The 18,533-nt window shown below is 39.6% G+C and overlaps 1 protein-coding gene across 2 annotated transcripts; it reads left to right on the top strand.

The window, feature by feature from the left end:
• Positions 1-261: 261 nt before the first annotated feature.
• LOC125234973 (nose resistant to fluoxetine protein 6-like) lies at positions 262-16,672 on the top strand. Of its 2 annotated transcripts, XM_048141400.1 has the most exons (14): positions 262-419; positions 5,127-5,266; positions 7,104-7,285; positions 9,737-9,882; positions 11,198-11,312; positions 11,449-11,536; positions 12,566-12,732; positions 13,038-13,223; positions 13,364-13,537; positions 13,882-14,035; positions 14,989-15,175; positions 15,770-15,912; positions 16,193-16,392; positions 16,440-16,672. In XM_048141400.1, the coding sequence occupies exons 1-13, from the start codon at positions 353-355 to the stop codon at positions 16,349-16,351; spliced, it is 1,908 nt and encodes a 635-aa protein (XP_047997357.1). In that variant the 5' UTR covers positions 262-352; the 3' UTR covers positions 16,352-16,392; positions 16,440-16,672. The 2 variants fall into 2 exon arrangements, with proteins under 2 accessions (XP_047997357.1, XP_047997356.1); XM_048141399.1 differs by lacking the exon at positions 16,440-16,672 and having other exon boundaries at positions 16,193-16,407.
• Positions 16,673-18,533: the final 1,861 nt, after the last annotated feature.

The following is an 18,533-nucleotide window of genomic DNA, read 5'->3' as shown; positions in this document are numbered from 1 at the left end:
GGCTGCTAGATTTTACCTATAAATGATGATTTTGAATCACAAATGTTGAATAAATTGATTTAGTTTCATGTTTCATAGTCAGTATTTTGTTCGTGTTGGTCTGGTGAAAAAAATTGTGTTTGTTGAAAAATAACTATTGCGTTACCTTCTTATTTGTAATGGCACTTGATTTCGTTCCTCTGCAGAGCCGCGGAATCCTAATTATAATGTCAATGACACTGCTAAGGTTATTGCTGTATTTTATTACAGTCCCTGAAATATTAACATTAATATTTTATTTGGTGGTCGACTCATGCCAGCGCAAAACGCTTGGCTTTTTGAAATTAATTTATTTTAATTAAATGAAGGCAAAATGCAGAAGCTGCTGACGTTAGTGTTTTTGGCCCATCAGGCTTCAGGTGTTATATACTCGTTAAATTGTAAGTATTTCTTTATTAAGGTCAACCTGAGTAAAAATGGTGTATTCCCAGTTGTGGCCACACCATGTGACGTTTTTAGGGTTCCGCAATCAACTAACCCTTATGGTTTCGCCATGTCTGTTCGTCCGTCCGCAGATAATCTCAGTGACCGTTAGAACTAGATAGCTGAAATTTGGTTACCAGGTTGTCTATTGTTTGCCCGACAGTTATATAACATAATATTCATATGCCCGAATCTAACTTGTCTGAATTTCATTTGCCCGAATGATTTTTTTATCATAAAAATTGTATGACATACTGGTTGTTTATCCGAACATTACCTTCCATAATCATACAGTGCCATACTATTGGTTAGCTATATTTATTAAGTGCAATAATATGGTTTAATAGAATATTCAAACGCCATAAGCAATTATTGCCATATTAATTGTTGCCCATATTATTAAGTGTAATAATAGTAGGAGGTAGGGCATAGCGAATGATATTCCGCTTTGTGTGGTAGGGCGTTTCGCTCGAACCTAGAACAGAGCCCAACTGAGGAAGTACCTCCGCCTTACAGAAGACCGCAGCCAAATAGCACTAGACCCTACTCATAGTGTTGTGTTCCTGCCGGTGAGTAAGGCTGCCAGAGCTCAACGAGGGTGCGGTGTGCTGATGACGGGAGGTCTTACAGAACGGACTTATTCCGTCTATTGTCCTTTGAGTCGTCGGCAACCCGAACCCTCCTTGGCTCCTTGGGATTGTTTCTAATGGGGTGGCAACGCGCATGTGACACTCTTTGAGTTGCAGGCGTCCATAGGTTACGGTGACCGCTTTCCATCAGGCGGGCCGTGCGCTTGTTTGCCACCGACGTAGTGTTAAAAAAAAATAGAATATTCAAACGCCATAAGAAATTATCACTTGTTTTGGTTTTAGGGGGTCACAGTTCTAACCTAACTTACTTTACAAGCAGTTTCCTCGTGTGTTGGGTCACAGTTCTAACCTAACGTACTTTCCAATAGCAGTTTCATTTTTTGGGGGGTCACAGTTCTAACTTAAGCTCACCTACTTTCTGATAACAGTTTCATTTTGTAGGGGGTCACAGTTCTAGCCTAACCTACTTTCCAAGGAGTTTCATATTGTGAGGGTCACAGTTCTAACCTAACCTAACGCACTTTCGAGTAGCAGTTTCATTTTGTGGGGATCACAGTTCAAACCTAACTTACTTTCTGATAGCAGTTTCATTTTTTGGGGGGTCACAGTTCTAACCTAACCTACTTTCTGATAGTAGTTTCATTTCCTAGAGGGCACAGTTCCAATTTAACCTAGCCTAATGTATTTTTCTGTTAGCTAATTTGGATGAAAAATGATGTTATAGCATGTGATAATTACGCATTTCGATGATTCTGACATTTCCGACAAATCACATTATGGAAATTGACTTTTCTGGTACTTAGCTAATTTTGATTTAAAAGTGAGTAGGGGTTTACTCAAATCATTTTATGATATTTTTAATATTTTCGGAAATAATCGCTGAAAAAGAAAAAAAAATGTGTACTGTCAAGTGTAAAAATATGGGTGTACACATCTTATTCAAAAATATGTCCCATAGCACCTTAGTCCGGTGTAATAAGAGCGTAGTACCATATATATTTTTGAGTCGATTTCTTCGATAAGTACTTTTTTTTGCACTTGACTGTACCATAAGTTTACGAAATATGAAAAAAATCACAAAAGTAGAACTTTATTGGTATCTTCTAGGAAAATTATTTTGAACTTGATAGGTTGAACAGATTTTGAAAAAAATTACAAAATAATTTCTGAACTTTTGCCTGTGATTACTACCATCTCACAATTAAATTACATGCTTTCAAATGAAGCTAAAGTAGGTAGTGAAAATCGGTCACGCAATAAATAATGATCCAATAAAAATCATATACTTCCTAGTTGACTACGGAACCCTAAAAAATAGTACCGTGTAAGTATTTGGAAATAAGTTAAGAGAAGGATGAAAAACTTTTATTACGGTACAAGAAATCAGGGCTCAACCAGGGTGACCGTGTGGTGACGGGTTAAGAATTTCACCACCCCCTTTCTTCCCGTGGGTGTCGTAGAAGGCGACTGTGGGATATGGGTTAAATTGTGGCGTGGGCGAGAGGCTGGCAACCTGTCACTGCAATGTCACAATTTCGTTTTCTGTCAACGCCTTATTTGCCAAGAGTGGCACTGAAACTTGAGTAGTTTCATGTGCTCTGCCTACCCCCTCATGGGATACAGGCGTGATTGTATGATTGATGATTGATTGAAATCAGGGCTATTTTCAACTCACCCATCCACATTCCACACTGGGAATTAAATTCACGCGAAGGAAGTCGTGGGCAATTAGCTAGCCTTAGCAGTCCAAAGTCGAAAAAAAAACTCGCTAACTGAAATTTTAATACCGAAAACGCTACAAAAGCCTTTTAAGCCATAACGCGAAATGTTTGTGGCATGTATACAGTTTGTAATTTTTGTAACAGACAATATTTACGGAGGTTATTATACATATAGCTGATACAGAGCCCCATTCACTAAAAAATAATGTACCTTAATTTGACCCATCAATTTCCTAAAATACCATAAATAAATTTCTACCTTGCTTCCTATACCCATTTTCTACTGTTTAAATCTAAAATGCAATTAGCTAGCTTTTATGGGTTCGATTGTCATGAGGATCGAGGCACACTCAAAGGTTATGACAGATGTCAAAAGTCTTGTTTGACCCACATTATCTTCTAATTAAAATTAAAATATTGTTTGCGATATTAAACATCCCCCTTTTTCCACAACCTATGTATGTTTGAGATTCGTACGTGGTACGGTGCCGTCTGCTGGCGGGCGGAACGACGGCGACGGACGACAAACGGTTATTTAGGTTTTAACTGTGAATAGCCTTGTAAGTAAGGTTCCGTTTGTAAACTTCACCTACTGAACCAAAATGAAGCTCTTTTTACTAATTTTCAAGTTTATTCAAGATTTTTAGCCAAAATAATCGACGATAGAAAATGAAACAATAGTTATTTGTTATACAAGGGGGCAAAGTTGTATTTTAACGCCGAGTGTGGAATTGAAAAACGAGCAAGTGAAAGGATTCTATAGTTGAACCACGAGTGAAGCGAGTGGTTCGAGAATAGAATCCTGAACTTGCGAGTTTTTTAACACACGAGAAGTAAAATACATTTGCACCCGAGTGTAACACAAAACTTTTCTCCTCACTATAGCGAGGAAACTACAACGCAAAAAATGCGTTTATCACTGCTTCCAGTAGTTCCACAGGTGGTAAATCATCTTTATTACTAGATTCACCTACTTTTATCAATTTTAAAGCAGTTAATTCGACTTTATTCAAGGTCAAATTACTTTACCCACTAGTGGATAAAATGCGTTTTTACCCGCTGGTATTAAAGGACAAAACACGTGTTTCCGAGCTAGTGAGGGGAAAAATATTTTTTATTTACATGAACTATTTACATAATCATATTAATTATATAAGAAACTATAAACTTTATTAATAATAAAATAATAACTAAAATCTAAAATCATGCCTCGAGGCATGGTACCGAGGATGCTGGTGACATTTCCTCGCTGCATCTCAATGCTGATACGCTGTGCGAGAAGTAGACTTCTAGAGCCAGTTACCTCAACCCTCCACCAGACGATTTGCGAATGGACCTAGAGTTAATGATTGATGATAGAAATAGACGCGAGGCGTTCGACGCGACTATCATGTCATTTTCTTTAATCCTAACTAAATATACATATGCATTCCAAAGTTTCCTCTTGGTTCATTTTTACAATAAATATTTAAAATAAAATATTTCTTAGTTGATGCAAGCAAAGGCCAGGATTTTGGGGTCAAATTATTATATACGTAAATTAAAAGTATATTTTTTAAACTTCTATTGTTATTTGAAATAAACAAGTATTATTTTCAGAATTACTACATTATTCATTAAACTGATTCATATTGAATTATTAAGCAAAATGATATAGCTTCGCTCCGTTTCATTGTTAAGTAAAATTATTATCATATTTAAAATCACAATAATCGTAGAGGTGAAGGACCTTCAAAACTTTCAACAAACAATAAATACTTTTTTTTTAATAAAGTAGATTGAGATTGTATGAATCTAACCAACGTGATCTGGTGATATTGACGTTTTATACCTCATAATTAGATTAGAACATTAAAGTTATTGACCGGAGCGAGAGCGTTAACTCGAATTTGCATTTTGTATGACCGGATATTTTTCAACCAATTCTCGTGAATTTCTGTTACCAGATTTTGTGATTGCATAAATTTAATTTTTTTTGTCGACCACTTTTTGGATTTTTTTTTCTTTAAGATGTCGTTGCCAGAAATGACGTAAGACCATCGTGACTCTGACTATGATATCACTTGAATAGGCAACTAAATGTTTTTCAGTTTAGCGTTTTCTAATGATATCGCGCAGGTGTAGGTAGGTACAGTAGGTACAGGGTGGCTAGCCGAATGGCACAAACGCTCACGAAACGCTCACGAAACGAAGCGCTAGTAGATATCTATCTCTATCGCGCTTGCGTATTGGCGCGACAGAGCCAGCGGCGTATCGCTTTCGTTTGGCGTCGGAGAAATGCCATTCGGCTACGGGGCCAGGTCACAGAGCCACTATAAGTAGTATGTATATGAATGAATGAGATATGTTCCAGTGACGGAGTACTACAGGATGCCGGAGCTGCACGAGATGGAGGACTACGACCGCTGCCTGGCGGCGCCGCGCGGGCTGTACTGCGTGCTGGACGCCGACCTGCTCCCCGGCGACAACCCCGAACTCATGCGGATACTGCAGGTGCTCTACTCCTACATGGCTCAGCGGCAACCCACACACAGGCGACGCACGTCCTAAGACGCGGAGCGAACGCCAGCGCCGCGCCGCCCGAATGTAATTTAAAAAACGTCTCCTAAGAGTCCTAAGTATGTACATTTTGTATAGGAAAGACGCGGCGCCACGTCGCTACCACCGCGCCACCGCACCTCTAGGCGGCGCGTCTTACGTCTTTCCTACAGAAAATGTACCTACTTGAGGAGGCGTTTTTAGGGTTCCGTAGTCAACTAGGAACCCTTATAGTTTCGCCATGTCTGTCTGTCCGTCCGTCCGTCCGTCCGTCCGTCCGTCCGTCCGTCCGTCCGTCCGTCCGTCCGTCCGTCCGTCCGTCCGTCCGTCCGTCCGTCCGTCCGTCCGTCCGTCCGTCCGTTCGTCCGTCCGTCCGTCCGTCCGTCCGCGGATAATCTCAGTAACCGTTAGCACTAGAAAGCTGAAATTTGGTACCAATATGTATATTAATCACGCCAACAAAGTGCAAAAATAAAAAATGGAAAAAAATGTTTTATTAGCGTATGTAGGGGGAGCCCTACATGTAAAGTGGGGGCTGATTTTTTTTTTTCATTCCAACCCCAACGTGTGATATATTGTTGGATAGGTATTTAAAAATGAATAAGGGTTTACTAAGATCGATTTTTGATAATATTAATATTTTCGGAAATAATCGCTCCTAAAGGAAAAAAAAGTGCGTCCCCCCCCCTCTAACTTTTGAACCATATGTTTAAAAAATATGAAAAAAATCACAAAAGTAGAACTTTATAAAGACTTTCTAGGAAAATTGTTTTGAACTTGATAGGTTCAGTAGTTTCTGAGAAAAATACGGAAAACTACGTATTTAAGCAGGTGATTATATTTAGGTATAGCTGACAGAGCCCAAATCACGAAAACAAGTGTGAACCTTAATTTTACCGAAACATTTTCTATAAACTATTGACATCAAGCGCGCGGCGCGCGGCGGTGCATTCGACTCAAAAATCACCCGAATCGGCCGACCAGCTTGCCTCGTGGGGGACGTTAGTGTTTTTGTGACAGAATGACCTTACACCCCTTGGTCTACTTATAATTTGGGTGAATCAATTTTTCTTCGCCAGCTAAATTTCGTATAATTACATTGACTAAATGTACCAAGAAAATTTTCATTTGGATTTAGTGTAATTAAATTATACTTATTTTATTAAAGACAGATATACAAGTTACTCAATATAATATGGTTTTCAGGATTTGTTACTTTATAACTTGGTTTCAAGAAGCGACCCAGTGGACATAGCTGTCCCTTACTATTGTATGAAAATAGCGTCTCTTCCACTGCCACATATTTTTTGATTAAAAATGGATTGTTTTTTCATTTCTGCCTCTTCATGATCTTTATCCGCGATGGGCAGGTTAAAAGTCTCAAAAGTAGAACTAGTAATAAATAAGGCCAATTCTTGCAAAAAGCAAGAAAAAGTTGATTCACTCATTTAACAAAATAGGTCAGGTACCTATATCATATAATTTTTTATTATTTATAACGTAGCAAGCCCGTTCATGTCCATAAATTATTGAGCGTCATAAAAATTACACCTTGTATTTCTGAACTACATTTAAATTCTACATCCATAAAATCCATACTAATTTTATAAATGGGAAAGTGTGTGTGTCTGTTTGTTTGTCCGTCTTTCACGGCAAAACGGGGCGACAAATTGACGTGATTTTTTTTGTGGAGATAGTTGAAGGGATGGAGAGTGACATAGGCTACTTTTTGTCTCTTTCTAACGCGAGCGAAGCCGCGGGCAAAAGCTAAGCTAGTGTTATATAATTCCAGGAATACTCTGCCAATACGAAGAAACACTACAACCACACACAGATACACAGAGCCGTGTGCGTCACAGAGACGTGCAAGGACTTCGCGCAGGGGAGATCCCTCGAGGACCCCACAGACCTGAGGCTGGTTCTGGAGGAGTGCGTCAACGCTTCCATTTGGAGGACACACAAATTAAACGCCAAGTAGGTTTTTAACTTTATGGACCGATATTACATAATAATATATAGATAGGTTACCTGCATTTGAATTTTATTTTCTAATACTTTGCGATTAGAATGCATTCGTCGTTCATTCTAAGGCTCAATGGGTGCAGTAACATCATTAAATCATTCAACTTTAATTTAATTACTACAGCAAAACAAATATTAAGTAAATACTTTAACAGGTTTTTACAAGGGACGGTAAACATGGAAAAGATATTGAAAGGAGAGTGAATGCTGGGAATAGAGTGAATGGAGCACTAAACGCTTTTATGAGCAGCCAGAAAGTGTCACAAAAAGCACGCCTGGCGGTGCATAGAGGAGTTTTAGTGCCTTTATGTATGGTAGTGAAAGTTGGGTGTGGGAGAAAAGACATCAAAGTCAAGTGAATGCCGTGGAAATGAGAGCGTTAAGAAGCATGGCTGGTGTGAAGTTGAGTAATAGGATCAGAAATAGTGTGATAAGAGAGAAGTGTGGAGTGGATGTAGATGTGGTGACAAAGATTGAGATGGGTATGTTAAGGTGAGATGAGAGTAACGAAGAAAGTATATGAAAAAAGAGTGGAAGGGTCGGTTGGAAGTGGAAGACCTAGGCGAACTTTTCTTGTTCAAATCGGGGAAATATTGCAAAAAGGCCAGGTCAGAAGTACTCGAAACCGACGAGCGGGTATGAGAAACGTTATGAAAGTGTGTGAAGCGAAAGTGATTTGTCAGGATCGTAGTAAATGGAAATCCGTGATCTCTGCCTACCCCTCTGGGAAACAGGCGTGACTGTATGTATGTATGTACTTTAACAGTGCCAAGTATCACACTACACAACCCGTACAAACGCGTACTACTAGCGCCCTCCAGCGACGGGTAGTAAGTTAAGGGATGGAGAGTGACATAAGCTACTTTTTGTCTCTTTCTAACGCTAGCGAAGGCGCGGGCAAAAGCTAGTAAGTACATAATCTGATCTTAGTATAGCCCACTGCTTAACTCATGGAATTATGAGCTAAAAAAGGTCTTATATAGCTTTCTCTCCATTACCTACACAAATACTTCCTAACTGGATGGGGAACTCGTCGTCTTTAGTATTCACTGTATTTCGACTGGCTCGGCACCCTCGCTAGCGGCTAGCGGCCGCTACAGTAGTAATGTTAAGTAAGTAAGTAAGTTTATTTGCGAAGAATAAGTACCTAGGTACATTAGTGTCTTAATTGGTAGGTGACATTTGGTTGCTTATTCTGCTATTTGTACTATACAGGTTGTACTAGCATGCAAAAATCTTAAATTAACTACTATTCTATCTGTATATCTTCAAAGAGGAAATCTTTTACACTGTAATAGCTCTTTTCAGTCAGCAACTGCATCAACTTATTTCTAAATCTATGTACAGGTAGGTCTCTTAAAGATTTTGGTAACTTATTAAAAACTTTCATACACATGACAAAACAGTGATTGGAATATAATGCTGTCCTGGGAACATAATTATGTACTAGTCTTCCAGGATCACCTTGGTTCCTAGGAGAGGCGCTTTCAGCTGTTGTAAATAAATACATATGCCTCTTTACAAACATGCACATTTCTAAAATATATTATATACTTGGCAGCGGTAAGAGCTTAAGTTTTTTGAAGGATGGCTTGCATGTTTTATAGGGGGTTAGATTACAAACAGCACGTATTATACATTTTTTCTGCGCTACAAATGCAGTATTAAAATTCATACAGTTTCCCCACAAAATAAGCCCATATCTCAACACAGAACTAACATACCCATGGTATGCGATTAACGCTGTATGTAAACCTGATGCTCGTCTTAACTTGCGAAGTACATAAACAAATCTGTTAAGTTTACATCGGATCTTTTCTAATTCTGCTTGCCAATCTAAATATTTATCTAAAACTATTCCTAAAAAGCTTACACTTTGCATTTCTTTAATTGTCTCATTTCTGTAGTGTACATTCATTTCAATACTATCGCTAAGTTTTGATTTGAATTGTATATAATTAGTTTTACTGATATTAATTTGCAGATTATGTACTTCTAACCATTTTATAACATTTTTTAAAGTATCATTTATTTTACATTCATGTTCTTCAATATTTTCATTCTTTTTTGTTGTAACAATAAAGGATATGTCATCAGCAAACATAACCGTTTTATAGGGAATTATATCTGGTAATTCATTTATATTCGCTATGAATAGTAAAGGCCCAAGCACACTGCCTTGCGGTACACCATAGTTGTTACATTTTAGCTCCGATCTATATCCGGTCTCTACATTAAATTCATTTAGTTTGTCAATTTCTACGCATTGTTTCCGATTCTGTAGATATGTTTTTAGCCAGTTTAGTGCATGACCTCTGATACCATAATTTTCCAGTTTATCTAATAGTAACGAATGGTCCACAAAGTCAAATGCTTTTGACATATCTAGAAAACTGTTCGCAGAGTGACCGATGTCTCGACATGCAAGAGGCACGGCGAGAGGCGGCGCTTCTCGCCCGCGGACTACGTGATGGCCGGCGTGTACCTCGCGCTCCTCATCCTCAACGTGCTGGGCACCTGGCACGACTTCATCCAGGACGACACGCCAGGTTGGTACCTACCTACACAATACACAACCAACTTCAACCTACACTTACTCTCTGTTACTCCAACTTTCACAAAACCTGTGTCATTTAGTTGTAAGAAATTGCGTACAATTTACCAAACGATGAATTTGAGGGTCAAATGATCGAATATTTTCGTTTAGAAATAATGCATGCATGATTTGAAAAAGTACTTCAATTATGTTTTCACCACACCAACTGTTAAAGGCTTATTTTGCTATTCGAAAACAGATAGCAAAATTGCATTTCATCCACAAGAGTGCAAAGCAATTTCATACAAATTTTAACTTGATGTCTTAAGCTGGCTGGTAGAATTTACCTATAAATGATGATTTTGAATCATAAATATTGAATAAATTGATGGATTTCATTTAATTTGATAATTTATAGTTAGTATTTTGTTCGTGTTGGTGTGGTGAAAAATTTTGTGTTTCACTCGGTGGCAAAGTTTGTTTAACCTTTGTGCGTTGAAACCCTCGCAACGCTCAAGATTCCACTTTTTGAACCACTCGCTACGCTCGCGGTTCAATATTGGAATCTTTCGCTTGCTCGGGTATCAATATTGGCACGTGCGGTTAAACAACTACTTTGTCCCCTTGTAAAACAATAGTTATTTGTTATACAAGGGGGCAAAGTTGTATTTTAACGCCGAGTGTGGAATTGAAAAACGAGCAAGTGAAAGGGTTCTATAGTTGAACCACGAGCGAAGCGAGTGGTTCGAGAATAGAATCCTGAACTTGCGAGTTTTTTAACACACGAGAAGTAAAATACATTTGCACCCGAGTGTAACACAAAACTTTTCCCCTCAGTATAGCGAAGAAAGTAGAAACTACAATTTTTTGATTTGTACTATGTAGTACTAAACCTGTATTTATTTTATTTTTACCATTATGACATTTTAATATTTTTTTGTTCACACTACTTTTTTCCATTTTTATTTGTAATTTTAATTTTATTATTTCTTTTGTAACGATCGTTATACGAATAGTAATATAAGCTGAAATGTAAATTTTAATTGTGTGAAATTTGTATAAACGAGATAAATAAACTAAACTAAACTAAACAACGCAAACAATGCGTTTATCACTGCTTCCAGTAGTTCCACAGGTGGTAAATCATCTTTATTACTAGATTCACCTACTTTTATCAACTTTAAAGCAGTTAATTTGACTTTATTCAAGGTCAAATTACTTGCGTTAATTAAATGCGTTTTTACCCGCTGGTATTAAAGGACAAAACACGTGTTTCCGAGCTAGTGAGGGGAAAATAACTATTTGAGTTGTTATTTGATAAATTCCAGGAAACCCTTACTTACTGGCGTTCTCGATGCGGAGGAACTGGCGCACGCTGACGGCCGCCGGGTTCGACGGGCCCGACCGCCGGCTGCGGAGGCTCCGCGTCTTCAACGGTATGCGGTACGTAACCTCACACACGATTTCCTATCAGAATAGATAGGGACTAACTATAAGCTGTAGTGAAAATGGAATTGTGCCCAAACGAGGTTTCACTTTTTATTTAATGAAACTAACTAATTATTTTGTTCGTCGTCAGAACCCTGACAATATTCGGCGTGTTCACGAGCCACACTGCGCTAGTGATGGCCTTCTCCTTCTTAAAGAACCCTCTCTACTTCGAACTGGTAAGAAAACAAACTTAACCTTCTAGGGCCGGAGCAAGCTGAAGTTAATAGTGACAGTGACACGGCCTCGCTTTATTATACACCGTGTTTCACTTAACACTAAAAACCTGAAAACCGTTTGTTCAGAATCGAGAGTAGAATCGATTGAGCTATATCTTGATGGGGGTAATATTTTTGTTTAAATTAGTATTATTAGGTATTTTTATGTGCCTATTCTATTGTATTCGTAATACAACATTGTGTTTATCGCATTGATAGAGGTTGTTTACCTTTTTCAGTATTTGGGGGTATTAATACTGGCTGGTTACTTGGACGATTATTTTTTCCGCTACGAGTTTGACGTTGTTTGTCAGTTTAATCTTAATGTTTATCATAAGTCATAACAAACTGAACTCGTGCCTAATTACAACCTTGTCATTCTGAATATTGGGTTTAAATTTGCTTTACTGTGAAAAATCTTTAAAGTGTTTTACAATGACGTCTTAGCTGCCTATTGGTAAACCTTATGTCGTTGCAGTAACGTACACAAATAAATAGTTTTATGGTTTATGATGGTAGTTAGCAACTATTTTATTGAGTGCAGAGCTAAAAGTCAAGTAGAGCTGTACAGAAATCTAAAAATTCAATTTAAAAAAAAAGTAACCATCAGATTAAAAGATAAATACTCTAGACGAGTTTAAAAAAATAAAAATCTGTTGGGGTGTCTGAGGTTTTGAGTGATACCGGAAACACGATGTATTCCAATAGATAGATGTAAGATTACTCTGGTTGGTACCGGCTCTGTGCTGCGATCACTGTAGGTAATATCCTATCCATCAAAGAACCGTTTGGTTCTCTTTAATGGATAGAATACCAGTAGCTTGATATCATGGAGGGAAGCCGTGGATGGACAGACAAAGGATATGCCGAAACAGGGTTCCTAGTGGACTAGGGAAAAACTCTAAAAATGCAGTTTCTGATGTGCCAAAGCGACCTCACATGTGTACATAACCAAAACTGTTGTTTTATATTGAGCCATGAATACTTCAGGCGTACGACGATCCGTTCAAGACGCTGCTGGTGAACGGCGACGTGGTGACGTACACGTTCTTCGTGCTGTCGGGCTTCCTGCTCGCCTTCAACCTCGAGCTGCTCGCCGAGAAGATCAAGATCACCATCTGGGAGTGGCCCAAGGGTATCCTGCTGCGTTGGCTCAGGTACAGAACACCTATGAAATTAATCCACCATCCTAATTAATACTCGTGTATCTAACTCGTGCGTTTGCACATTATACGATCCGATATCGTATGTCGGAAGGATTTCAAAGGTAAAAATCAAAGATGACATCTTAAATGTATATTATCGGTCCTATACTACATCCGATATCGGATGTGAAAACGCACTAAATACTTCTTAGTTCCACGATGCGTCAATTCAGCTGACTAGTAGGATTCGACACTTTGGCTAGCTGTATAAATGAATATTCAGATATTGATTTGTCGAGCAACATTTGTTGTTTCAGACTGACGCCGGTGATGGCGCTGGTGCTGTTCACAGTGATGACGGTGAACCGGCACCTGGCGGACGGGCCGCAGTGGGAGCTGGTGGTGACGAGCGAGGCGGACGCCTGCTGGCAGTACTGGTGGGCGCACCTGCTCTACATCAACAACTACATCTACGACAACTCCCACTGTCTCCCGCAAACTTGGTAAGAAAAACTAAACACGCTTCTGGATTCCCAAGTGGGCTATTTTATCTACAGTACGTAGATTTGTAAGTTTTTTTTACTTTGTTTCTACTCTGAATCCCAATTTTGTTGGATATGTTAGTAGTTTTGTGGTGGCACAGGTACCTGGCGGCCGACACGCAGCTGTTCGCGCTGGGGCTGCTGGTGTGCGTGGCGTGCCGGCGGCCGCGCGCGCAGGCGCTGGCGCTGGCGGCGCTGGCCGCGCTGGCGCTGCTCATGCCGGCCGCGCACACCTACTTCCAGGACCTGGACGCCGTCGTCTACCAGTCTCCAGAGTAACTTGATTATTCTCTATTATCCATAAAACGTAAATTAAATGGTGGTTCCAAGGGTCTTGAGTTCGAACTCTTGTGATGAGGTGCTTAAAAATTACCATCTAATGGTACTTAAAATAGCCACTTTGCGTCAAATAAGGCCTAGCTTCCTACGTTCCTCCCTGGGTTGGTAAATCAAGTGGAAATGTTTCGTAGAAGGCCGCGTAAAAACTGGTGGCTGAGCCAATACCAAGCAGATTTTAACGAGCCGTGGCAAACGCTGTCGTAATATTTGTGTAGCATTGACCATAACCTCCAGCCAGACCCTGTATAATACTGTATACTAAGTTGTGTCCTCTGGCCAGACTGTACCGCAGCCTGTACAAGACGTACGACACGTTCCGCATCATGTACGTGCGCGCGCACACCAACATGTTCACGCACGTGCTCGGCATGGCGTGCGGCCTGCTCGCCGTGCACTGGTTCAACAATGAGAAGGCCGTGTCCGAGAGATTCCAGGTTGGTCTTTATCTGACTATCGTTCTCAGCATGACCTGCAGCCACTTAGCTAAGATCTAGGTATTGTTCAATAAAAAGTACCTATCAGACATTCCAACGGGTGTGCTTTTAAGCTTTGATAATTATGACCAAGCAAAAAGACCTATCAGCCGATATCCTTAGTTTACCAACAATCTTAAGAGGGCTTTCGTGTTAAAAATAGTGAAATCGCAACCGAGCGCTCGATCATACCGTGTGTGGTATCAAATTAAAGGGCTTTGCGAGTAGTTTATAAATATATATCACATTATAGGACTTCTACTTGGTCTAACAAAATATGAGAAAATGTCCAAAAGTGGTAATAATTGTACCGGTGAAGGCTCGTTTTCAAAAAATTGGCAAAAATCAATAATAGCAATTTATAATCACTAAGGCATAACAGCAATTTAAGTAAACGTTGCAGATTAATTTAGTATAAAACTTACTTCGATTTGATGTAGATTTTCAAAGAAATTGTCACTTAATTTTAGGTAATTTCTGAAAAAAATTGAATTCGCCTTAGGCTAGTTTAGCTCTTTTTCAAAAACTTAAAATAAAAATCTAGTCTGAAATGATTGTGGTACAGGATATACGAATTATAAATTTACCCGTTTTAATATTCAAAATTGTCCAAATTTTACAAATAAGATCGACTGATTCAGCTCTATACGTGCGTTTTTCTAAACGTGCATTAGAGAAAAATTCATAATTAATTTAGTGAGTTAGTTTTCAAAAATCCAGTCTTATAAAAATCAAGATAATAAGATGCTCTAACTGGAACTTGAATTAAATAAATCTATTGGATAACGGAAAGTGTAGTATTTCACCGACTAAAACTATCAATTTTACATTCTTTTGACGTTTTTTTTGAAAGCAGCCTTAAAACCTCTCAAAGTCTCTATTAATTATTAGTCACCTGGTATTGACATGTGCAGAAGTACCGGTGGGTGATCTGGGCGACGCTGCCGATCGCCCTGTTCAACGTGTACTCGGGCTCGTTCTTCTACGCGGACGGGTACGAGCCGGCGCCGGCGCTGCGCGTGCTCTACGCCACGCTGCGCAAGCCGCTCTTCCAGCTCTTCACCTTCATGTTCATCATGGGCTCCATCTTCAAGGCTGAAGGTATGGTATGCACCAGCTCCCTGTTGCTTCACTTCCAAATGTTCACCTTGTAACGCGAACATTTCCCGAAATATGATAAATTTAATGTAAGCAAGTTTAATTCATCCGGGGCCTACTAGATGGCGCTAGAAGTCCTGGATTTCTAAGTAAACTTAGCGAATATTTAAGCGTTCCCGTAGCTTTAAAATTCTTAAGCTTTGTACAATATGTGTTATCAGGTGTCTAGAATTTTACTGTAATGTAGTCAATATATAACTTCTATAAAATTGGGTAGATTGTTAAGTTTGTCCACCCGTCACAGGATGGCGCTAGTGACCTCGTTTAACGCGTAAACAACAACCATCCATATTTAACTTCCCAGTAGACCTAAAATTCTAAGGCCTTGCAGAATGTGTATTACCCGCTGTCTAGGATTTTATGATAACAAAATCTAAATACAGATCCAAGTAAACATTGGTTAAACTGTAGTTCATACACACACCACAGGATGGCGTTAGTGGTCGATATCTTGATAGTTCCGTGGTGGTTCTGTGTTTGAAGCTGAAAAGCATCAAAGTTTGCCGAGGCTCTGTGAGAGGATAGATGTGGTTACAGGCGTGCTGCGCGGCATCCTGGAGTGGCGCGGGTTCACGTGGACGGCGCGCGTGTCGTACTGCGCCTTCCTGCTGCACACGCTGGTGCAGCGCGCGCTGGTCGGCGCGCAGAGGCTGCCCACCTACATGTCCGACTACTACATGGTACGTGCGCTCTACTCCTCACGCAAACACCCTGTCTTGTACGCTATGCGATATGATGGGCTATCTTTTTTACCTACCCACATCTTGTTCTGTAAAGGTAGAGACAGTGAACCGTCCGATAGTGACTGTATCTTTGTTGCGTTTTTTTTGTTGACGCAGTTGATTTGTCTTAATTCGTTTTTGCATGAGTACGACGGAAGAACTAATATTCAAATGTTCACGTGTACATGTAATAGTACCTACAAGGTACCTAATGAGAAGTTCCACATTTTGCCGGCAGCTGATGATCCTGGGCGGCACGACGTTCATCACGATGCTGCTGGCGACGCTGCTGTGGCTGTGCGTGGAGGCGCCGCTGGGCTCGCTGGTCAAGATGCTCGCGGCGCCGCCCAAGCTCGCCGCCGCCGAGCCGCCGCGGGAGGAGACCACCAAAGTCTAATCGCGCTCGAATGAGACGATATAATAAATAATAAACAAATTCGATATCACTACATACTTTATTTCTCAATATACTCAGCCACAGTGTTGGCCGAACGTCAATGCAATTAACCATTAAAAACGTTAATTGCCATTAACCATTGACAATTGACGGAAAATTAATTCTTAATTGCAATTAACACAAATTGCCATTAACGTTAATGCATTTCGAAATATTAACAATTGAAAAGGATTAATGGCTAATTGCTACACAAACCATTAAAAATTAAATTAATTGCTAATGTAAATTGAAAGTGTCATTGACAATTAACAAAAATAAATTGTGTAGGTAATTTAAAAACCGGCCAAGAGCGTGTCGGGCCACGCTCAGTGTAGGGTTCCGTAGTTTTCCGTATTTTTCTCAAAAACTACTGAACCTATCAAGTTCAAAACAATTTTCCTAGAAAGTCTTTATAAAGTTCTACTTTTGTGATTTTTTTCATATTTTTTAAACAAATGGTTTAAAAGTTAGAGGGGGGGGACGCACTTTTTTTTCCTTTAGGAGCGATTATTTCCGAAAATATAAATATTATCAAAAAACAATATTAGTAAACCCTTATTCATTTTTCAATACCTATCCAACAATATATCACATGTTGGGGTTGGAATGAAAAAAAATGTCACGCCCCACTTTACATGTAGGGGGGGGGGGGGTACCCTAATAAAACATTTTTTTCCATTTTTTATTTTTGCACTTTGTTGGCGTGATTGATATACATATTGGTACCAAATTTCAGCTTTCTAGTGTTAGCACTAGAAAGCTGAAATTTGGTACCAATACTACCGGTACCGGTACCGGTTACTGAGATTATCCGCGGACGGACGGACGGACGGACGGACGGACGGACGGACGGACGGACGGACGGACGGACGGACGGACGGACGGACGGACGGACGGACGGACGGACGGACAGACAGACATGGCGAAACTATAAGGGTTCCTAGTTGACTACGGAACCCTAAAAAGACGAAACATATAAAAGTTTAAGTAGTAGGGGTCCATCTCCTAACAAAAAAAAAATATTAGTCCCATCCGGAAGAAAGCATGAAACTTGGCATGAATGTAGCTTTCATATATGTGCTTCAATGTCGATATGGAAGCACGCTGAAGAGTCAATTTTTCCCCCCCATTTTATCTCCCTCATTCTAGTTTTCTGGATTTTATTCCAAAACGTAAAGGTAAAGTAGGTAGGTACTTATTTTGAGATTTCTATTCTGCTCTTCGTGAACCCTATAGTCGTGGTTGTACCTAGTGGAACTCGGGTTCAGTGCCACATAAAAACAAGCCGTTTTCGTCATCCAACTCGCCTTGATGAGTATTTGGGTGAGCAGTGCCCAAGATAGAGCTGATGCTGATCCCTGGCAGCACCTAAGGGAACTTCGGGTTTGATGTAACATAGGCAAACGCTGTTTTCGTCGTAGGACTTGTCTTGATGAGTACTTGGGTGAGCAGTACCCAAGGTAGAGCTGATACTGAACCCTGGCTGCACCTAGAGGAAATCGGGTTCGGTACAACACACGTGTGTCTATGTCGCACCAAACCTGAGTTCCCCTAGGCACTGCCAGGGTTTAGGCCGGGTCATTCTGCTGGGCCTTATTCACTCACTAAAGTTTGTTTTCATATGATTTATAATTTTTAAATACTTTTAATAAAATAGTAGTATCAATTATTAGTTCATAAAAAACCGGCCAAGTGCGAGTCGGGCTCGCGCACAAAGGGTTCCGTAGCAGCAAATATAATAAACTTATTATGTCAATTTATACACCTGCCAAAATTACAGTTAAATCAACCTATCTCAAAAACTATAAGAGATACTTTGATCAAACCAAAAATCGTTGAAAGAGTTAATTAGCATGCATCACCTCTATTTTTTTTAGAATTTTATACCCCGTAGTTATAAAAATAGAGGGGGGGGGGACATACTTTTTACGACTTTGAGAGCTGATATCTCAAAAACCGTTCACTTTAAGAAAAATGTTTTTTAGAAAACTTTATATCATTTTAAAAGACCTTTCCATTGATACCCCACACGGGTATGTACATCGAAAAAAAAATTTTCATCCCTCAGTTACATGTATGGGGGCCCCACCCCAATTCTTTTTTTTTACTATTTAGTGTCATAATTTTGTAGCGGTTCATACAA

This window comes from Leguminivora glycinivorella, chromosome 16, assembly GCF_023078275.1.
Source record: "Leguminivora glycinivorella isolate SPB_JAAS2020 chromosome 16, LegGlyc_1.1, whole genome shotgun sequence".
In the NCBI taxonomy this organism is placed as follows: Eukaryota; Metazoa; Arthropoda; class Insecta; order Lepidoptera; family Tortricidae; genus Leguminivora; species Leguminivora glycinivorella.
The sequence above is the reverse complement of the archived record's forward strand: the minus strand, read 5'-3'. Positions and strand labels throughout refer to the sequence as shown.

Bases quoted from the DNA above. Each gene is read 5' to 3' on its own strand.
- LOC125234973 (XM_048141400.1), top strand. From the start codon at position 353: ATGCAGAAGCTGCTGACGTTAGTGTTTTTGGCCCATCAGGCTTCAGGT. The intron at 11,537-12,565 runs GTAAGAAAACAA...TGAATACTTCAG, and splicing joins ACCCTCTCTACTTCGAACTG to GCGTACGACGATCCGTTCAA. The intron at 14,036-14,988 runs GTTGGTCTTTAT...TGACATGTGCAG, and splicing joins CCGTGTCCGAGAGATTCCAG to AAGTACCGGTGGGTGATCTG.